The sequence below is a fragment of the Falco peregrinus genome, chromosome 8 (assembly GCF_023634155.1).
Source record: "Falco peregrinus isolate bFalPer1 chromosome 8, bFalPer1.pri, whole genome shotgun sequence".
In the NCBI taxonomy this organism is placed as follows: Eukaryota; Metazoa; Chordata; class Aves; order Falconiformes; family Falconidae; genus Falco; species Falco peregrinus.
This window is the reverse complement of record NC_073728.1, coordinates 4,722,143-4,742,472: the sequence shown is the minus strand read 5'-3', so window position 1 is coordinate 4,742,472 and position 20,330 is coordinate 4,722,143. Positions and strand designations below refer to the sequence as shown.

Sequence of the window (20,330 nt, the reverse complement as noted above, 5' to 3'; positions counted from 1 at the left end):
AGAGGTAAAAAACGGCTTTTGGTCAGCAATGACAAACGTTTTCACCTCCTGCTGTATTTTCCTACTGGATCCTAAATTTTTTTTTTATTATTATATCACTGAAAATAAAGTGATTTAAGGACTTTAAAATGCCATATTCACTTGATTTTTCTATTCAAGCGTAAAAGGCTAAATGCAAACGTGGAAGTATATTACTTGCTGAGGGACAGCATGTTACTGTTGGGACCTCTTGTGATCAGAGCTCTTATCAAACAATGAACGGAGAACACAAGTGGGGTGATAGGAAGAGATAATGTTGCTTGTTTCCTGTTGATGTCATTCACTAGTCCAGCTTTTTCCTTGAAGCAGGCAACTTCATTGTTTGCCTAGAAATTACTCATTCCGTATCAATTTTTTTGGCCTGTTAGATCTGGTTTTGGTTATATATGTAGCTTTGGCTTTCTGTATGGGAGGTGCATTTCATGCTGCTTTTAAAGGGCTTCTCTTTTAAACTTCTCCAACCTTTAATTATGGCAAGACAGCTAATTAAAATTGGTAATTTCGGTCTGAGAATGAGTTGTTCTGATCAAACAGGTTTAAAAAAGAAAAGAAAAGCCACCTATGCCATTGCCGAAAAGGGTCAAGAATTATGATTTAGGACATGGGGAAGCAGGCTGAACAGCTGAGTACACTTGCCCCATCTAGCAAAGGCTGATGGGGAATAATACGACTGTTCCCGTGGTATGGAGATAAAGCCATGGAGGCACAAGATCTGTTTAAGCTAAGAAATATTTCCAATGCAAGGAAAGCAGGTCCTGAATAAGTAGTCTAAAAATTAGGAGGTTTATAGAAACACGTTCCTAATAGCTTAGAAACAACTGTCCCAACAGGAGCAGAGTGCAGTTTTCTGTTAAGATTTCCCCTATTCTGCTTTCAGCCTGTAAGGTGTAGTCAGTCTCTTGCTAGTAAAGTTTCAGTAAGCATCTTTGGGAACATCCTCCTCTATTTTGGGAAGAATTCCAGTTCCAAGTCCTGTAGTTAAGAGGAAACTGTTGTCCGTAATTTGTGAAGTACCTACAGCCTGGGAAGCGGGAGCGTTATTCTACTCGGTTGTGTGGGTATCAGTTGTAGTCAATAGGTCCTTGAAAAGGCAGACGTTCTTTTGTCCTGTCTGCTTAATACAGCTAGCGTCAGTAAAGCGCCCATCAGCATTCTGCTTTATTCATGGGACTGTGGTTGATCCCAGTCCTTTGGTCCCAAATCTTGCAGTGTTAGTAATGTCTGTATCCACTACTTCAAAGGCTCTTGTTTTTTTCCTGCACCCGGAGTCAACTGCTCAGTGTTCATTCCCCTTGTTAAGGTTTCTGTACGCTTTTTGTTGCAGAAGTGTTTGCAGGGATTAGCGTATGAAAGGGCCGAACAGAAACTACCAAAGTCTGCATTATGAGATGGTGATGACCCTAAGATTCCTGTAATAGTTTACTACAAGAATTATTATTTTACTGGTTTGAAACTTGCGGTCGAACTTGCAGGCAAAACTTCGTTACTGATAAGAAATGCTGGAAAAGTTTGACAACAGAGTCAGTTAAAGCCTTTGAGAGAGGGTCCTTCATTTTCTTCCCCATAACTTTGATGCTTTGGACATGGCAGCAAGATTCAAGTATTTTTGCCCAAACTACTGATGGGAAATGCATACCACCTAAAACTGGAAATTCGCTTGGCCTTCATCTTCAGACCTGAAGGGTGAAAGTCTTTGTGCCTTTTCAACCTCAAATGTTTCACTTGATCTTGTAAAATTTTTGTTAAAATTCTCTGCTTTCTGTTCCTTTGTTGGTACTATTTGTGACAAACAACCCAGCAGTAACACCTTTTGCCACCAGGACAGGGGCCAGGTTAGATTTTGCTATTACTCCCTCTTGGTAAGTCACAGTTCTCTGGAACAGCCTGATTCACTAACTGAATTTTCTTCATTAGGTCTTCAAAAATGGTGCTTGCTGGCACAGTTTATGAGCTTATCAATGCCCCTGAAAGGTTTTTGGGGGATTTGGGTTTGTGGTGTGGGGGGGGTTTTTTGTGTTTTGTTTTGGTTGGTTGGTTTTGGTTTTTTGTTTTGTTAAATGTATGTGAAATTAACCAACTTTAGGTCTTAAATCTAGTTAAAGATGATTTGAATTTTTACTTCATGTTTTGGGAGTTTTGTCAGTGATACGCTTAATGCTGTTGTCTCCAAAAGTAAGAGGTATGTTGATTCATTGATACCAGAAGAAATCAGAAAAAGCTGGTGGAACCAAGCATGACCAAGCTCATTGTAGTCTAGTCGGGCAGTTCTGGTACACGAGCGTCTCTTCTCTTCCCAGGATTTGTACCTTTTGAGATCAACATAATCGTTCCCAAAGCAAAGGTCACGGGTATGAAGCAAAGGGTAAGACATCTGTAAGGGAGCAGCTCTCGAGACGAGCTACTCTTCTGCCAGACTCCTCGATTTGTGCAGGCGTGCACGTGCGCAGGGAGGGAAGCTCCCCGGTCACTGCAGCATCATCTAAGCCCTGGTGAAGCTTCCACATGAGTTGCTGAAGGCCTCCTGTGTTGAAAAATTCAGGATCATCTGTGAGTTGTTCAGGGGCATCTGTGACGGGGCAACATCGGCTGTGTCCATCCTAGGACCTGTTCTTAATGTTACGTGCCATAGTTGTGTGTAAGAAAATCCTGAGGCCTTTTTGCAGGAATTGTCTTCCAGCTGGAGGAATTTCCTTCCTGGGATCTTGTAATGTAATACTGATGGAGTCAACGGCTCTGAATTTCGAGCTCTGACTTGTGTGGGTTTTTTCTGCATACCCCTTGAACCAGTTCATCTCGGTAGTGGTTTTGTCTGTTAGAAAGGGGAAAGATAAAACCTATCATGTGCTATTCTTCCCACATTTCTTGCTGTCAGGCTGAGTGTGCCCTGCCACTAATGATGGTACAGGAAAGGAGGGAACTGGCCCGTCCATGCACCCTGGACTTCCTTATGATACTAGTAATATTTTCCAGTAAAAATCGTCCTGAGTGCCCCGATTCTTGGGGGAGAGGCTTGTATGCAGGGATTCAACTCAACTTCGGTTTGTGTGACCCGCTCTCCACCTCTGGAGCTCAAGTTCTGGAGTCAGTATTGGTGAAGGATTGATTCTTTTGCCTCCGTTGGGGGAGGCGGTGGTGGGAGTCTGGGATTTGAGAAACATGGCTGGGCAAAATAGCCTGGGCTTACCCCGTGGGGTTTACACGTCTCGGGAGTGGCATAGATGGGCATGGTCTATTTGAAAGAATCTCACTGGAGGTAAGTAGATGTTTCACTTAATCGAGTAAACATTTTGCTTAATTACTTAACTCTTGAATTAATTTTAATTAAATAGTCTTATCTATAATTTAAACAGCATCCATTTAATAATGCTTTAGAATTAATCTCAGTAGCCAGAAGTGTAAGTACTAAGTCATTGCAGATTCACAGTGTGTGTTGTGATGAAATAAGGTCTCTGCCCCCGTAGCTTGCCATCTCCAGGGACAGTTCAGTCAGTGCCTGACTGTGTTACTGTCTTTCAGGCACCTGAGCAAAACCCGAACATAGTACAAAGTAGACTTACTGCTTATTGATGTAAGATCTATACTGGAAATGTATAGTATCGTAAATCTCACTTACAAGTTCCTAATTCTCATTTATCATTTAAAAATCAGAAGAATTAAATGTAATAATCTCTGAGCATGTAGTGGCTGAGCTACTTGTAGAACTGAGCTCAGACCCGTCTGCAACTCCTGCTTTTTTCCATGAGTTAAAGGATATTTTTTTGACGCCTTGAAGAGCTTGCACCTCCTGCCTGTTAGTATTTAAGATGAATTAGCCCTTTCACAGGTAGAGAGATGCTGATTTGAGGAATACCGGTGAGAGACACTCTTTTCTGGAAATTTGTGTCCACTTGATGGCCATGTTATGAATAAGAGGTGAATTCTGGTTGAGTCTGGCTTTCATGGGCCACGCCTGATCGGAAGAGAAGGAACCTTCTGTTCCCCATTACTGCTTCCTGCGTCCTCGTTAGGCTTGTAGCATTTTCTGGAAATTTTGGTCTGTACCATGACAGACCAGAAAAGATGGCCAAGCAGTTATGGTCTTGTGCTAGTTTGTAACAAGTATCATTTTTAGATGCTCTTAAATAGCTAGGTTAACTTAAAGCATTCTGGTGAAAGTAGGACCTGAGGTGGAGATGGGCAAAGAAACTCAGTTTGCTGTAAAATGTGGTATCGATACTCTTAATTGTTTGCAGTTTTGGGTGGCATAATCTAGTACTTCAGACGTTTTGAGCTATCTGTTAAAGGTTTGAATGAGGGAAATAGGAATGGTAGAAATCCATTGTAAACTGGTGGGTGAGGAGGGGCGGAGAGGGAAACCATCTCTGCTCAACCTTCACCTCCAGGAGGGCTGCCCTTGCCTTTGGCCACTTCAGCCTGTAAGCCTTCCAGTAAAGGAGCTTGACAGTTCTTCTTAGGCTGAAGGATGGGGGTTATGGGTTTTTGGTTTTGGTTTTTTTTTTCCTGATTTCAAGAGAAATCCTCAGTGTATGTATTTGGTTTAATGAAATGTTTCTTATACTCAGCTACACGCACAAGCTCCTGTGACAAATACCAAGACGGAGCTACCAGTACCGGCTTGTGTGTACATTAGTGCTCCTGTGTCCGATCCGAACCTAGTCAAAACGCCTTGCTGTGTTCTCAGATGTTAAACGTTAAATGTTAAAGATGTTGGATGCTTTTAGGATCATAGAATGTGGCTTTTTTACCATGGGCAGTATGTACCAGCCAATTAAAAAATGTAGGAAGTCAGAAGAAGAAAATGACCAGCTTTTATTTTAAAAGATTGAATTTGGATTTGAAACCATTTTGAGAGTTAAATTGTAACAAAAGATAAAATCCTACTGTGATTTTTGTCCAGCTGGATATGCAAATTAAAAAAAAATATCTCAGGCTGACATAATTTTTCTGCTGAATTGTTCTGTTTATTAGCAAACAGTAACACCAGTCTCGTGACTTTTCCCACCTTCCCTCCCCTGTGCCTGAAGCACAGTCTGGCGCTGAAATTCTCCCCCACAGATTTCCTAGCAGACTGCTAACTGAGCAGCGGTTTGTCTCCCAAAGCCTACCTAGCTGCTCGGAGCAGCTGCTGACGGCTGCCATCCTGATTGGTAGTTGGATCAATAATTTAAAGGTCAAAACCCCCTTTAAATGTCAAAAATTATCCAGCATTTTTGTGGACTATTTAATAAATTCACAGAAAAAAAGCAGTAATATTACCTAAAATAATGCATCCCTTGTGTTTCTCTGCGGTCAGCTCAACTATGCAGATGCAGGAAGGGTCTGTGTGTCGGCTCTGGAGTGCTGGCACGGGTCTTTGTGGCAGTCCTAAACGCAGGTAACACACCTAAGTGATTCCAGACGGAAGCTGTTAGTACCCTGTTAGCAGCTGATAGAGCAGAGGGGAGATGGAGCAGCTCTTCCGTGACGCTGGGTGCAGGACTGGCTGGCTGGCTTGCCGTAGGTTTTTGCAGCTAGAGCAGTACAGTTGGCTTAAAGCGGCTTGGGGTACGTACACGTGGAAACACAGCCTCTTGCGTGGCTGCAGTCTAGACGTAAGTCATGGGAGGAGAAGCTTTCGGTGTACACAGGGATCGTGTTTGGACGTGGCTGCCCAAAACGGCGTGGCAGTTACCGAAGAACAAACAAGTGTTTTGTGAGGCTGTTAGTTTTCCGCCGCCGGCACAAGCTATGTGAATAATCGCTGTGCAAGCAGCATTTCAAGTTAATTCCACCGGGGAGACTCCAAAAATAGACTCCATGGTAGCAGCTTTGAAAGTTGCTGTTGCAGTTTTGACTCCAAAAATAAATGCTGCACCCGCAGCTCATGAAACTGCAGGAGCTGGGGATCATCCTCTGTCCTGGGCTGTAGAGAGGAGCTTGCACCATCTAGAGGAAAAGAAATTGCTGGTTGATGCATTAGAAAATGGATTGGGGGGGGGGCGGGGGGAATATTCACCAAATCTTGTTTCTGTGTTAGTTTCAAAACACAGCAGAGCAAATATTTGCAGATTCTAGAGTTGTTTCTGTGCTCTCCCCAAATTACATGAGGAAATGAGGATTAGTAATGCAGAAAATAGGATAAAAAGGTGTGGGAAAAAGTCCTGAGGAAGTGAAAGTGTTACAGAGGCAGCTAGCCTTGTTTGGGCTTTCAAATATTTCAGTGGGGGTGTGTATATATATATATATATATATATATATATATAATGGATAATATACAAATGTGTGTAAGTGTATCCTTTAATTATTTATAGTACAATGGGAACAAAGAGTTTTCCAGGAAATTCCAGCTTTATAAACTTCTCATGAGCCTTGTGTTCATTTAAAGTTGGGGGAAGAGCCTCCGTCAGAGGCAGTCGCATTTGGTGGCCGTAGAGGTAGGTGTGATCTGTTGATCACTCTTACTCAAGCCCAAAGACTTATTTTTGCATGCCTCAAAGTTATTTAAAGAAATTAACGTTTTCTTATGTAACTTGCTAGTTTTCTGTAGAACAAGGTAACGTCGTGGCTTAATCCAGAGGCTGCTTGGAGTGCCTCCCCGGGCTGTCCGTCCCTAGGAATGCTCCGGGGCAGCACCTGGCCAGGCGAGCCCTGCGGCTGCCGCGGAGCTGGTCCTCACCGACGCCGGCGTGGGGCTGGGTGAGCAAACCCCGGCGGGCTGCTGGCGCGGGTAGGGCGGGCGTCAGCGCTGGAGGGTGCCGTGGCCGCGCTGCTCCGGCGCTGCCACCCTGGCATCGCGGTGCCGGCTCCCGTCCTTCAGGTGCGCCCGGTGTCAGATCTGTTTGTGCCGGTCTGACACCCAGCAGTTTTAAAAGCTGCAAGAAGCTTCAGTGGGAGGACGGAGTGATACATTGGGTATTTGTTTACGGTTTTTAATAGTAAATATTTTTCTTCCCTGTAGGTAATAACTTTCACTGTATCTCATGGGAAACTAAGCAGAGGCTCAGTTGCAAAGATACTTACGACTGAGATTTCTTTCCCTACAGAATACAGCTTAGCTTCCTGTGAGGTGTGGTATTTTAAAGGATGAGTGTGGCTGTCTCTTTTAGACTTGAATAGTGATATTTTTTTAAATTATTTTTTCCAACACTAGCTTTGTCAGTGGACCCCGGAGAGCAGACTCCAGTTTAATGCAAATTATTTGTAAATACAAAAAATGATCATTTTTAAAATATAAGTGTTCCTGTCTAGTGTCTGAACACGCAGATACCTGCATTCCTCTCTGAGATTCATCCCTGGGTTATTTTCGTCCTTCTAGGGACTATTTGCATTCTAGGTTTAATTTCAGCGTTGAAGCTTCAGGATTCATTTTGAGCAGGTTTGGGGTTTTTTGTTTTGTTTTTCAGTTTTATTTTGAAACCTTACATGTGTGATGAAACTCATCTGTAGGCTGTGCTTCAGCGTAGTTGGGCTACAAGTTAATGTGTAAAACCCGGGTGACTAAACTGTTTAACTTCTTTTTATCTAACTTTTATTTTTAAATCTAACAACTCTAGATTTACTTTTTCTGGTTTTTATAGGTCACCGCTGCTGTTTCAGAATTTATATCAGCATCTTAGATTTCAGGCACGTTTTTCCATTGATAAAATGAGCATCGTTGTTCTGGAGTGCGGGAGGAATGATCGCTTCTTGCTTCATACTCGGAGACCCTCATCGGGGAATCGGCTTTCGGAAAAGCAGCAGAACTGTCACTGCGAAGCTGAATTTCTGTTGAATGTGGAGCTTCTGTTACTTTGCGCAGTCCCTCTTGGCGCACGTAAACTCTTTGCTCCTGCCTTACTCATGAGTAGTTGGTCATTTGTAGAGGTCAGGAGAACAGGGAGAGTTCAGAGTAGCCTGTCTCTTCCCAGTATGAAACATTAATCCTCGTTCGCTAGGGACTCGCTCACCTTAAACAGCTTAAAACTCTATTTTTTGCCTGCCGGAGTTAATCCAGCGCTGAGCCGGCTTAGTGCCGCCGTGCGCCGTTGACAATGGGTGCGGAAGCGGGGCTGGCCGGGCAGCGGCTGCGGCCTCAGGGCACCGCGTCTCTTGGCCAGCAGGACCTTTGCTCATGTGGCCGGTCTGTCGGTGTCACCCAGCTGCTGAGCAGCGGTGGCTTTTGGTGGGGCGAGCAAGGGCTGTGCAAAGAGGTACTGATCACCGTGCGCTTTGCGCTCCTGCCTTTCTCCTGGTCGTAACGATGTGCTGCCAGGATCCACCGTTCTGAAACAACACCCGTCAGACTTCTGGTATAAGCAGGGAAGCGGTGCCGCCACAGCCATGGTTCTGCTGCAGGTGCCAAAGGACGATGGCCAAGGTGTCGTAAACGCAGATTAAGTGTGCTGCAGCGTTGGTAGGTTTTAGTGGTCTGGAGAGCTGAGCCTCCGAGACGCTTCCAGGCAAGCCGGGCTGCTCTTTATTCTGGTGTGTTCTGCACTGGTGAAGAGCTGCAGAGCTTCATTCCCATCTCAGGACAGCTCTCCTATGGCTGGGAGCATCTGTCAGTTGGTCGGGTGGTGGGGTACTGTGCACCGAGGGTCTTGGACCCGCTCGGAGATCCCCGTGCCTCAGGACCTGGCGTCGCTGTGACGGTTGCTTGTCATCAGGGAAGTCCTGAGCTGCAAGAGCTGACGTTTAGGTCCCGGTCTGTCGCTGCGCCTCTGTGCTGCGCAGGGGATCGTTTAAAGCTCAGTTCTTAAAGCTGGTTGGCGAAGTGGGGAGGACTCCCAAAAGGAACATTGCGTCCCATTTTAAGCACAAAAAATGAAACGCGAGAGGTGCGTGGTGGCCTGTGTTTTCCAGCTAGTGCCGCTCGCTCTTCACCCCCCTGCCCCTTGTATTTGAGCATCTCCTGCCCGCACGCTGGGCCTGGTGCCTAGTGAAGTGCAGGTATGGCAAAGTTCTTGAGAAACAGCATGCATTCAAACAACCTTTTTCCCCCTAATATTTTGGGCATCTTTTTTGAAGGCCAACCTGCGGCATTGTCCCTGAATGTGATGTAAAGAGCACTGGAAAGATGAGGGGGTTTGGGGGGAGCATCCTCATTTGTATTGCCTTTAGCAGCACCGTTTTAAACTATTGGGCTTGACTGTGTTCCTCTGCCACCTGGAGAAACAGTGAAGTTGGAAGTAATATGTCTTTAGACTGTAAATTCTGTAATGGTTTCACAGAAATTAAAGGCGGGGGAGTGCTTTCGGGAAGCAGGGCACAGTCAGAAATGAAAATCCAGATTCAGTGACCTTTCTAGCTAAGAGCTGCTCATGGAATTAATCCAGCTCTGAGCTAAATTAATTTTTTTTCCTAGAGGATTTGTTTCCTTTTCATGCACAGCTGTTTGGCTTGTCTCTCCTGACCCAAGCGGAGTACGGAGCAGAGCTCCCCTTCTGTGCCGCAGTCGGGCCGTGCCAGCTGTCCGGGCACGGCTGCCTGGGGTCGGCTCCTGCTCCAGGTTTGGTTGTTGTCCTGTAATGCTGAAGCGCGTGAGCCAGGACACTCTTTGTTTGCCAGATCAGTTCGTTTCCATCCCTCGGGCCTCAGTTTCCCAGCTAAGCGCCAATAACGATAGCGCCTTGTGCTCCGTAAAGTGGTTGGAGAGATCTTCCGCTGATAGCGTTAGAGCTGGCAGTGATCCGTGGGCTGCTGTTCTTCGTTAAAAAGGAAGAAGTCCTCTAAACCGGTCTGTGTTGGGGGAAGTGATTCTCATCTCAGCCTTATATGGGGATTTGCTATTAGCCATCATGAGACTAAGACTATTTAAATTAAAGTCTGCTCATGTGGGCTGGATTTGGGTGCGCAGCTCAGCTAGGAAGGACTGTTTTGTTAGGACTGCTCCACCAAGGCTGTTCCACGTACCAGCCCAGCCTTTCCGATCAATTATCCATGTGTTGAAATTTCACTTGCGGTGAGTTAACTTCAGTGTATTAATACTGAAGTTAAAACTGATTTTTTTTCATTAGGTTTTTCGGGTGGGTACACTGAGAAATTGAAAAATAAACCAAACCCCATCGTGTCTTGCTTCTCACCTACTTTGAGAGCGTGTTTGCAGGCAGAGAGGGGACAGTGGGGAGTGCGTGCTGTGCGCTGGGCTCCCTGGAAGGCTGGGACAGCCCGTGCTTGTTGCTGCGCTTCCTCCGTTCACACGCAGTTGGCTTCGCATCTGAATCCTGCTGCTTGAAGGAGACTTCTCTGGAACTTGCAGCACAATCAGAAGATGCTTAAAATAACTGCAGTGTGAAAGCTTTGGACTAGGTGCCGCTTTTACACTCGGTTTTCCTTTAACTGTCAGTGCTGTGTCTCACTCGGTTTGTGCTCTGGGGTTTTGGATTGATGGTTTTTTCCTATTTTAAATTTTTTTTTTCCTTTTGGCCCCCAGTGTTTATCTGAACTGTCTGCCGCAGCCGCGTGACCTCCCGCCACTCTGAACTGGAGCGTTTCCGCGCTTTCACTGGACCTCGGTGTGGTTCTGCAGCAGCAGCGGGCTTGGGTTTTCTGTCATGTGCTGCTGGCGTTCTTACCCCCAGACTCCCAGGACTGTTAGTTGGCAGGGACCTCTGGAGGTGGTTATTTGGCCACCTCTGACGCGAAGCAGGACCACTGCTGGCATTAGATTGGGTCCATCGTAGCTTCATCCCGCTGAGCCCGAGACCTCTGACACCTCCTAACCTGAAGGTGAATATGAAAGGTGTGTGGTCTGGGGCTTCTGATCTTCAGTGTGGAGTGACACGAGTGTTCCTGAGGAACCTGTACCACCTGGGCAGCAAGGGTGGTGCCCAGCGCTCGGTGAGGTGTTGTACAAAGAGGGTTTCATCGCGGCCGAGCGAGCGGCGCTCCCCGTGTCTGGGGTGATGAGCAGAGCTGCCGAGTTCTGCGGGGCGCCACGTGCAGCTTTTATCTCCTGTTTGACCAGAGGTGGAACAGCTTTCACTCTGGGTTTGATAGCGGCGTATAGCTGGGTGTGTGTCCATCCGTAGCCAAGGGGCTCCATCCCTTCTCCTTTTACTAAGTTCTCATAGTGAAGGAATTGTGCGCACTAGGAAAAGGTAATTCCTGGCTGTTGGGTTGAAGGTAGATTCTCTGTTTCTGAAGATGAGGGAAAAATTGTGGTCATCAGCGCAGTAAACAGAAACACCAGCACTGACCGTGGCACGTAGAAGGTACCGCTCGGTGAGAAACCCGCTGACAAAGGCTCTGAGCACCTAAATCAGTTGCCTGGTCCCTCGTGCCCTACTTAGTGTGAATGGGTGCAGCTCAGCTGTCGTCTGCGCCTTTTTTTTTTTGGTTTTTTTTTCCTCTCTCCTCTACAGTTACAAACCCCGCAATCATGTTTGCTGCTCCCACTTCAGAGTTTCTTGGGCTCTTGATTTTGGCAACAGACCTGTTATTTCAGGCGAGTGAGCTGTGCGTTGGGGGGTAGAGAATTTTTCCGTGCGTTTTTGAAGTCTTGATTGTGCTTGACTTCATGGCAGCCTCAGTGAGATTCTGTGCAGATCCTGGCAGCAAGTTATTTTCGCTTAATAACTTTTTCTCAATGCAGATGACCTCTTACATGACAGTTTAATATATATATATATACACATACACACATGCTGCTTAGGTTAATATTCTCTTGAAAACTATGGGATGTTCAAGATGCTCGTGGAAACTATATTCTTACTTTGAATTTGAAACGTGCAGATGCAGAGCTGCTGACAGCAAGTTATTTTTGCATAACTTTTTCTGAGTGTCAATGATAACCTTTTACATGAAGCTGCCTTGTGCTACTTAGATTAATATTCCCTTGAAAACTAAGGGTTTTTTGAGGAGGCGCTTATGGAAAATGTCTCCTTGCCTTGAATTTGAAATGTATTTTGTATTTGCAGATTTTCAAATTTTATTCTTGAATTCACTTTTTATGCCCATCTTTAGGGATGCCTTTTGAGCAATTTTGCTTCATGCCTTATAAAACGTGTTCATTTTTTTTGGCCTGGGCTATGCTGCTGGTAGAGTAGGGGGCGGTTACAGAGTCGGTGTATTTTGTTGCTTGCAAATCCAACCTCATTCTTCCATAAAATCATTGAAGTCTCACTTGAAGTGGGGGCAGGTAGCCCTGCAGGGGTTGTTTCAGCTCTGAATGTTACATGCAGCTTTTTTCACCTTGAGTTCATTCCTGACCAGTTCTGGATAATTATTCTGCTAATAATTGTGCTAAACTTGTTTGTCTCCTGCTTTTTGTATCTCGTTCCCTTTACTGTTGTACAGAGAGCAGTTGTATTTCCTCCTTCTGAACTAAACAAGCAGTGGTTTTATTTTTTTTTCTTTTTTTTCTGGATTTGTATTTCTTTTTGGTTTGATTTGTCAAGAAGTTCCGTGTTATAATAGTGCGACCTTGGATTTTTACATTATTTATCTTAAGGCAGGAGCGGCTGTAACCTCTCCCGGGTTGCTGAGAGACATGGCCCGAGAGATTGTGTTAGAAAGCCTCAGCAATCTCCAAATTAGATTTTGTCACATCATTATAGAAAAATGGCTTCTCAGCAAAAGGTTCAGCTGAATCCAGAGGGATTCTTGGCCCGAGGTGCACTTGGGAAGTTATTTTTTTGTAAGGAAGGAATGTGTGTTAGTTTCGTTTAAATATTTTAATAGACATTTGCATTTCCCAGAACCATAAAGAAGCCCAGCCAACATGGTTGGTAACCTCTGAAATGGCTTTTGTTACAGGCAGAACGTCTTTTGCTCATCCTGGCTCCTGCAGAGGCGGGGTGCTGGGCACCTGCTGGCCTGGGATGCCCGAGGCTCCCACGCTGCCCGGTCTGCCCGCAGGGCGCCAGCAGCGTACAGCTCCTCTCCCAGCGAGGAAGGCTCCTGGAGCATCTTCAGAAGTTTAGAGATGATCAAGCCCAGTTCCCCTTCCGTGCCTGTGTTAGTAGATGCCGGGCTGCAGGCTGTATTTAAAACACGTGTGTGTTCTTGCAGGGTGCCGTGGGTTGGTGTGACCGGGATGTTTTGTGTCGAGAGCCTCACGGGAGTGCTGTGGGTGCTCGCTGCCCTTGGCAGGGCTGGGCGACGCAGGGCTCTGCGCTGGGGCTGCAGCGAGGAGACGCGGCATCCCTGCGGGGTGCTGAGGGACCCCGGCCCCCTCGCTTCTGCACCGGAGCAGGGGCAGGGGAGAAGGCAGCCCCACTGTGGGGGGGGCAGGAGGGCTGTAGGGGGTGGGCTCAGCCAGGGGTGGCCAGCCTGGTGTCCCAGCAAAGCCCATGCTGATGTCCTGTGGTGTTCTGGGTCGATTTGTGATGGGCTTTTCTTTTTTTTTTCCCTTTCCCACCTTTCTTTTTCCTCCTTCTCTTTGCCCCACCTTTTCTTTTTCCTCCTTCTCTTTCCCCCACCTTTTCTTTTTTTTTCCTTTTTCATACAAGCTTTAAACACACCACCCCCACCCCCCTCCGTGAGGAGCAACCCTGCCCTCCATAGTGCTTTTGAGGAGGGTCTGGGAAAGGAAGGGAGGTTTGGGGTGGTTGAAGGGGGACCCAGGTGCCTCGGGGTGGGTGCTGAGTGCTGAGCCCCTGGGGAGCGACGGAGACCTGCAGGTCTCACCCCGCTGCACGAGGCGGGGGGAGCCACACGAGCATCCTTGTGCGAACCCAAAAGGAGCTGCAGGAGTTCGTGGGCACCGGAGCGAGGCGAGGGGCTCTGTTTCCCCTTGCTATTCCCATCCGGCCTTTCTGCCTCCATCCCCTTTGGCTTCGGCCCCTCTTTGCGTCAGCACATATCTGAGGTGTAAAAAATAACAAGCAATTCTGCTGCTTGGGTTTGTAAGAGGCGCAGATGTTGGCTCGGCTGTGGCCCTGTGCAAACACACCAGTGTTTTTGCAGAAATCTGTGGGAGACTTGCTTGTGATTTTGGTGGGGGTTATTTTTGGTGGTGTTTTTTTTTAAAAAAAAATTTGTTTCTCCTCCTTGTTCTAGAAGGTCAGTGCAGCATCAGTTTTCTTCTTCACCTCCGTTACCTGGCTGGTAGCAGTGACAGGACTTTGTGGACCCAAACAGTAGCACAGCATTTAGAAAATGCACTGGAAATTTCTGTGAAATGCTGCCTAGAAGTGACTATATCAGTTCATGAAAGAAGCTGATGTGGGATGTTTAAAACCATCTATCCTGTCAGTTTTGGCTCTAGTTAAAACTTGTAGAGTTTTTATAGCCAGAATGTGTTAAAAATGTGCATGGGACAAGGCTGGTGTAACCAAACAGTGTTGTTTCTTATTAGCATAATTAACGTAGCTGAGAAAAGCACTACTTGTCTGAGACTTTATTCAATCTAAAAAGATCCTGCTTTTGTCTGCCTTGAAACCTTGCTTTTCTTGTGGTGGCTCATTATGTGATAGAATTGCTTAAAAATATTTATTCAAAGAAAGCCCTTATATTAGAAGTATGCAAGCAAAATATGTAATACAAAGCAAAACCGGTGCCATTTCTTCATTTCCGCTAACACAGATTTCTCCTAGCATTAGGAGTCTGCTCTGTTTAATTAAAAAAAAAAATTAAAATTCTGGAATGAGTTTGTTATGAGGTGTTGATGAATTTTGCAGAGCGATTGCGCAGTGATCCTGGCTATTGCATTACAAAGCATCAAAGAGAGAAATACCGTTTGTCAATACAGCAAAGCTCGTATTTTTTACCCACAGTAAGAGTAGAAACGCGTGTTTTGTCGTTCCTTTACTTGTCCTTACAACTTCCACCTTGGAAAGACAGACCTAAAAGTGCCAGTAGCCGGCGCAAGCTGGAACGAGTTCTCTCATTTTTACACTGTTCTGCAAAGTGTCACCAGGGGAGGGGGTAAAATCAGCTGGTCCCGAAGCACTGGACCAACTGGTCATGCTGGACTTTTCTGGGGTTACATTTTGTTTTCTTTTGGTGGAAAGAAGCTCAATAAACTGGTCTTCATCTCTCTTCGTAGGTGAAGTCTGTGATAAATCTGCTGTTTGCTGCTTACACGGGGGACGTGTCTGCACTCCGGAGGTAAAAATCGGTGCGGGGTTGGGAATGGGGATGCTGCTTGTTTGGTACCCGCGGTTGCTGGTTCCATAGGGATGCGCACATGTGCTGTGTCCGTGTCGGGGACATCCGAGCTGCCGGGGGATGGAATAGTCACCCCAAACCCAACCAACTGACCAGTCCGTCCCCCCCCCAAACCTAACTACCAAAAAGGTACCCTCACACTATCCCGCGGCCCCTTTGTTTTCCATCGCTTTGGATGGTCTAAAGATGTTTCCTCAACCAGCTTTTTTTTTTATAGTGATAGCCAAAAAGCCCAGCTGTACTCTCACCTGCTTTATAATTCAATTCTGAAACTGCCACAAGAATTCAGGCTGGAAAATGCGTGTTCTTGTTGGAGGGGTTAGGAAATCTAGCTTTGCTTTTGAAATCTGGCATAGAGTCTGGCAACATTTAAAGTAATAATGGTAAGAGATCCTAAATAAGCGTATAAATTTGGCTAGAATATATGTGAATATCATTAGTAGGCGGAAAAATGTGTGTAGTTCAGCTCTGCTGTCGCCGGGCACGGTAGTGTGCTGAAAGAGCTCTGCCAACAGCTTAACACCGTTCAGGATTTTCAGACGTGGTAGTCCTCCCTGGATGTCCTCAGCTGGCATAAAATCACTTTGCCTTACATGACTTAGCTTGTCCGTGTTAGATTATTAGATCAGATACTTTAACTGTTACATTTCCTGCAGACATTTTATTCTTCCTTATGACAACTGGAAAGCAGAAAGACAATTAAGCCCCTACCTTGTTTTTTAAAGCCAAAGCCGTAAGGGCCCCTTTTGTTGCAACCGAGGGTACAAGACCCTCTTGCAGCAGACGTTTCAGCATAGGGGTGATGTTCCCTGCTAGTTTGGTAACTTGTTGTAATTACGTACGACTTTCCTCTGCAATATTTTCATATTTATTTATATTTATTCAGATTTGCTCTGTCAGGAATGGATATGGAACAAAGAGACTATGACTCACGAACAGCCCTGCATGTGGCAGCTGCAGAAGGTAATGCCTCCTCACGGGTGATCCGCTGGCTGTCAGTGGTGGCCGGCTTTCCTTAGAGTGCCTTCGCTCACCGTAGGTGGCATCACCTGCTTTTTGAAACTTGGTCTGTGTATACATGGAGGTACATACACGTAGATACACTCACAAGGCTCCTTGTCTTACAGGCCATGTGGATGTTGTTAAATTTCTGCTGGAAGCGTGCAAAGTGAATCCGTTCCCCAAAGACAGGTGAGTGGCTTTATTGCCGGTTTGGAGGACAGGTGCCCCAGGAGCATCTCCGTGCCCCCGTGAGGAGCGGTGCCGGGCAAACGAGCCGGGAACCTACTGAGCCGGTGCAGGGGAGCAGCAGGGACGGGACCCTACTGCTGCTCTCTAGGTTCTGCAGAGCCAGCAGGAACAAAAAAAGGCGAACTGTTAAAAGCAGAGGTTGTGCTCACAGTTCGGCTTCCAAAGTATTTTCACGGTTCCAGAACTGGCTGAACGGTTCGCGCCGCGTGGGAAGAGCCGGGTTGTCGGTGCATTGGGCTCCGTACGTGGGTGCTGATGTTGGCCATGCTCTGCTCCTTCTTGTAGGTGGAATAACACTCCTATGGACGAAGCTTTACATTTTGGACACCACGATGTATTCAAAATTCTCCAAGAATATCAGGTCCAATACACGCCCTCAGAGGATTGCAACAACGGGAAGGAGAACCGAACGGTCCATAAAAACCTAGATGGCTTACTATAATCATCTTCAGCTAGATCCTAAGAATCCAATCACCTATTTAATTGTGGTATACATAAGTAATGAAGAGCGTGTGTGTTTCTATCTGATAGTGGTATATATTTTACAGAAGTCTCTGTTACTTCAGTGTTATGTTACAGGAGTTTCTATACGCACAGGACAAACCCAATTTCTCTCGAAACAAAACCAACTAAGAATCTCCCTCCATAATGTGAGCAATATTACCTCATGCTGCATATAATTGATGTATAAAAATATTTAGCTGTTGTTGGCTTTACTGTGCACTACTTAATTTATTTTTGTGTTCTGTGTGAACTCTAGTCCGTGGTCAGGAATTTTTCTGCTGAATTTTTTGTTTCTGTAGCCCTCTGTTTCCAGTATGGCCAAGGTGAGCCAGAGTACTGTCGGGTATGAGCGTCAGTGAGGTTTTTTTTTTTTTTTTTCAAAAGCTGAGGATGCTGATGTAGATTTAGGCTGGGTGTGTTAAGGATCTGCACTTACCTTGGGGAAAAAAATAAACAAAAGAGATTTCCACACAACCTTGTTTACATAATATAAATATCAAGAGTATATAGGTGACAGTTGTCAGTGCTCTAGGCTTGTTCTTAGAGATAGTCTTGTCAGGGAATCTGTTTTAAGGTTTATTTGACCAAAATGGCACAGGGGAATGTGACTTGTAACATCAGACAGTGTCTAGTGGGGTTTTTTGTTTTTGTTCTGGGAGAGTTTCTTATAGTTCCCTCTGCCTCCCTCCTCTCTCTGCACACCCAGCTGCTAAAGTGCTTCCCCTGCAGCCGGGGAAGGCGGGTGCGTCCGCTCCGTTCGCCCTGCGGCAAGGCCGGCGAGCTGCGGAGCCCTCCTGGGCTGCGAACCGGCGAGGGCAGCGGAAGTAGGGAAGGGCGAAGTACCAAACCAAATATTACTTGTAAATGTGACTGACTTTAGGCTTGTCATCAGGAACGCGGGTGGAGTGAAACAGCTTTAAGGAGCATAGAGCCAATCAAAGCATGAGCAGAGCGGGAGGGCAGCCCGATTTTTTTGGGGTCTGTTCTCTTCTCGCGCTGCAGGCTGTTGCATCGGTGGGATGCTGCTGGTGTAGAGCAGGAGTTCAGCGTCAGGAGCACAAGCAGGTGATGCCTTTTTGCGGTGAATGGCGGCATTTGTTGTCGCACCGCTGATGGCGGCTCGGCACGTGCCCGGGCGTGGGAAAGGCAGATGCTGCTTGTCCACGGAAGCAGCACGTGCCAGAGTTCCCTGCCCCACGTGCAGCGGCTTCTGTTGATAGCGGGGCACGGAGCCTCAGGAGTGAGCGGTCGCTTAAGAGTTCGATATTCACAAAGCACCACCGTTGTTGGACGTAGGCAAGGATTTTAGCACAAGAATGTTAGGTGAGAATCGTTCAGCACGTGGAAAAGGAGACTGTGCTTGAGGACTGCGTGTACGGCTGGTTTTATCCTAGCGCATAGCGTACAAGTCATTAGATCTCAAAAGTCTAAATTTTCTGTGTTTAGGCAGCAAAATCCTCCTGAAATGATGTCCAAATTCTTCCTAGAATGGCCCGAGCACTTTATAGAGATGGTCTGAACCACGTTACCCTCCTTTTGCAGATGAGCACACTAAGGGCCAGGGAGAAGCACCTTCTCCAGCGTGGCCCAGCAGGTCGGTGTAGTTGAGAACGAACCCTCCGGGGTCCCTGTACAGTCTCTCGTCGATAGCCATACTGCCTCCCTGCAGGGAGGACAGGCCACGGGAAAAGTGCTTGGTACCCGTCACAAGCGGTGACTGTCTTCATGGTGGTGAAATCTTGGGGGAGTCTCAAAGTGCGAAGCCCTGGAACAGCATCGCGAAGCTGGCTGGCATGGTTATCAAACACTTTTTCTCAAGAATCTTACTGTTCTTAAGCTGTTGGTTTTTTTTTTTTTCCCTTGTATTTTTTCTTTTTTTTGTCCAAAGATCAGCTATTTTTCTGAAGGCTTTTAACCCCTTCTTTTCACATCCTGTGTCACAGCCACCTTTAGTTCTAAGGGAGAACTAAACGAGGTGGCCTCTGGCTCCCTGCTGAGCCACAGCGGTCACTGCGCAGCACAAGGGCTCTTCTCCGAGCTGGATCCCAACATGTTTTCTCTGGCAACAGATCTGTCAACTTCAGCGCAGGGGAATATTTTCAGATGGATTCTGATTTAATGTTCTGTATCTCAGTGCTAATCTGACTTCCTCCGTATTTTTTTTTCCTATTAAAACATATCCTTTAGCTGCTCTGAAAAATACCTGGTTTAGCTTTATTTAACTGAAACTTGCATTGCTCAAACTGGCATTTTTAAAAGATAGGTATATTATATAATACACATATATTTAACAGAAAAACCAAACCAACCAAACCAAAAGAAGGGTTTTAACTGAGTTAACACTAAAGGTCACGGCTGTCCCTCAGCCTAACGCTTTCCTGAATCATACCGAGTGCTTTTAGCCGGTCTTCGCTTCAGTGCATTTTTGCTGGTTTGTTTTAGTACTTCCTCATTGTGAGAAGATGGATTATTTTGTAATGTTCGATTCAGCGATGCAGCTATTTAGACATGGCGTTATTTATAAATATAAATATATGCAGTACATTGGTTTGGCTGTTGATCATTCACGACACTGACATGTAGATTTTACCGTAAATAGCTTTTGGTTATCTTCTCAAACGCTGACTTCCTTACGCTCCAAAGAGGATTCTCCGCTCCTTTGGGTTTTTGTCATACATGTTTCTTCTGTATCACAACCTAAAATCGTTAAGCTAACTTAATGCTTTGTACTCAGAAATATTGTGATAGTCTTAGCATTAATTAGCCTATCTTCGTGAACAAAATGTATTGTACCGGGTTTTGGGTTTTTTTTTGCTTCAGAGCTGGACTATGGGTGACTCCACTTCCTGGCAGTGTACTTCTGGTCACGGTAACGGACTGGGCTGATCTTGACTCTTAGATTCTGTGTCGTGGGGAACAGACAGTGATGAATGTATTTCTAGCAGTTCCCCATGAATGAGTCTAAACTTGAGCTGTACTGGTTCTGAAAATGAAAGTTATTTATTTTGAGAAATAAAATCCAGATAGTGTTGCTTTTTACAGCATAATAAATGGAAATACCCAGGTGGTGGTGGGTTTTATTGCTTATCTATGCGACTGCCTCTGGTCACATCCACGGTGCGAGGCTTACGGGAACTCAGGATGACTTTATCAGATGGAGCTTTGCTTTTTTCTGTTTTGTGCTGGTGGTTTTGTTTGCTTTTTCTTGATGTTTTTTTTGTTCTGTGGTTTGTTGGGTTTTTTTACCTATGCTTCTAGAGCGGTGTCCTTTCACTGGTTGCTTTCTGTTAATGCTGGGATTCCTAAGTGGATTGGCTAAGTGCCCTCAACAGCTCTAGCTTTCTCTTGCCTACTCTTTACTCCTGCTGTCCTCCATCTCACCAACTGTTTCTTTCCTGTATTATTATTCTGGCTGTGTAGTTAATGTAAAAGCCTGACAAGTGTGAGACAAGGAATCACATCACTGG

The 20,330-nt window shown here is 45.8% G+C and overlaps 1 protein-coding gene across 1 annotated transcript in view; it reads left to right on the top strand.

Annotated features, from left to right (window-relative positions):
- Nucleotides 1-19,928, top strand: part of GLS (glutaminase) — a 66,585-nt gene extending 46,657 nt beyond the window's left edge. Inside the window, exons 15-18 of the mRNA XM_055812284.1 lie at nt 14,987-15,048; nt 15,995-16,071; nt 16,236-16,299; nt 16,645-19,928. Of these exons, the coding sequence (XP_055668259.1) occupies nt 14,987-15,048; nt 15,995-16,071; nt 16,236-16,299; nt 16,645-16,801 (360 nt within the window). The 3' untranslated portion in view covers nt 16,802-19,928. The remainder of the gene's footprint in view (nt 1-14,986; nt 15,049-15,994; nt 16,072-16,235; nt 16,300-16,644) is intronic.
- Nucleotides 19,929-20,330: the final 402 nt, after the last annotated feature.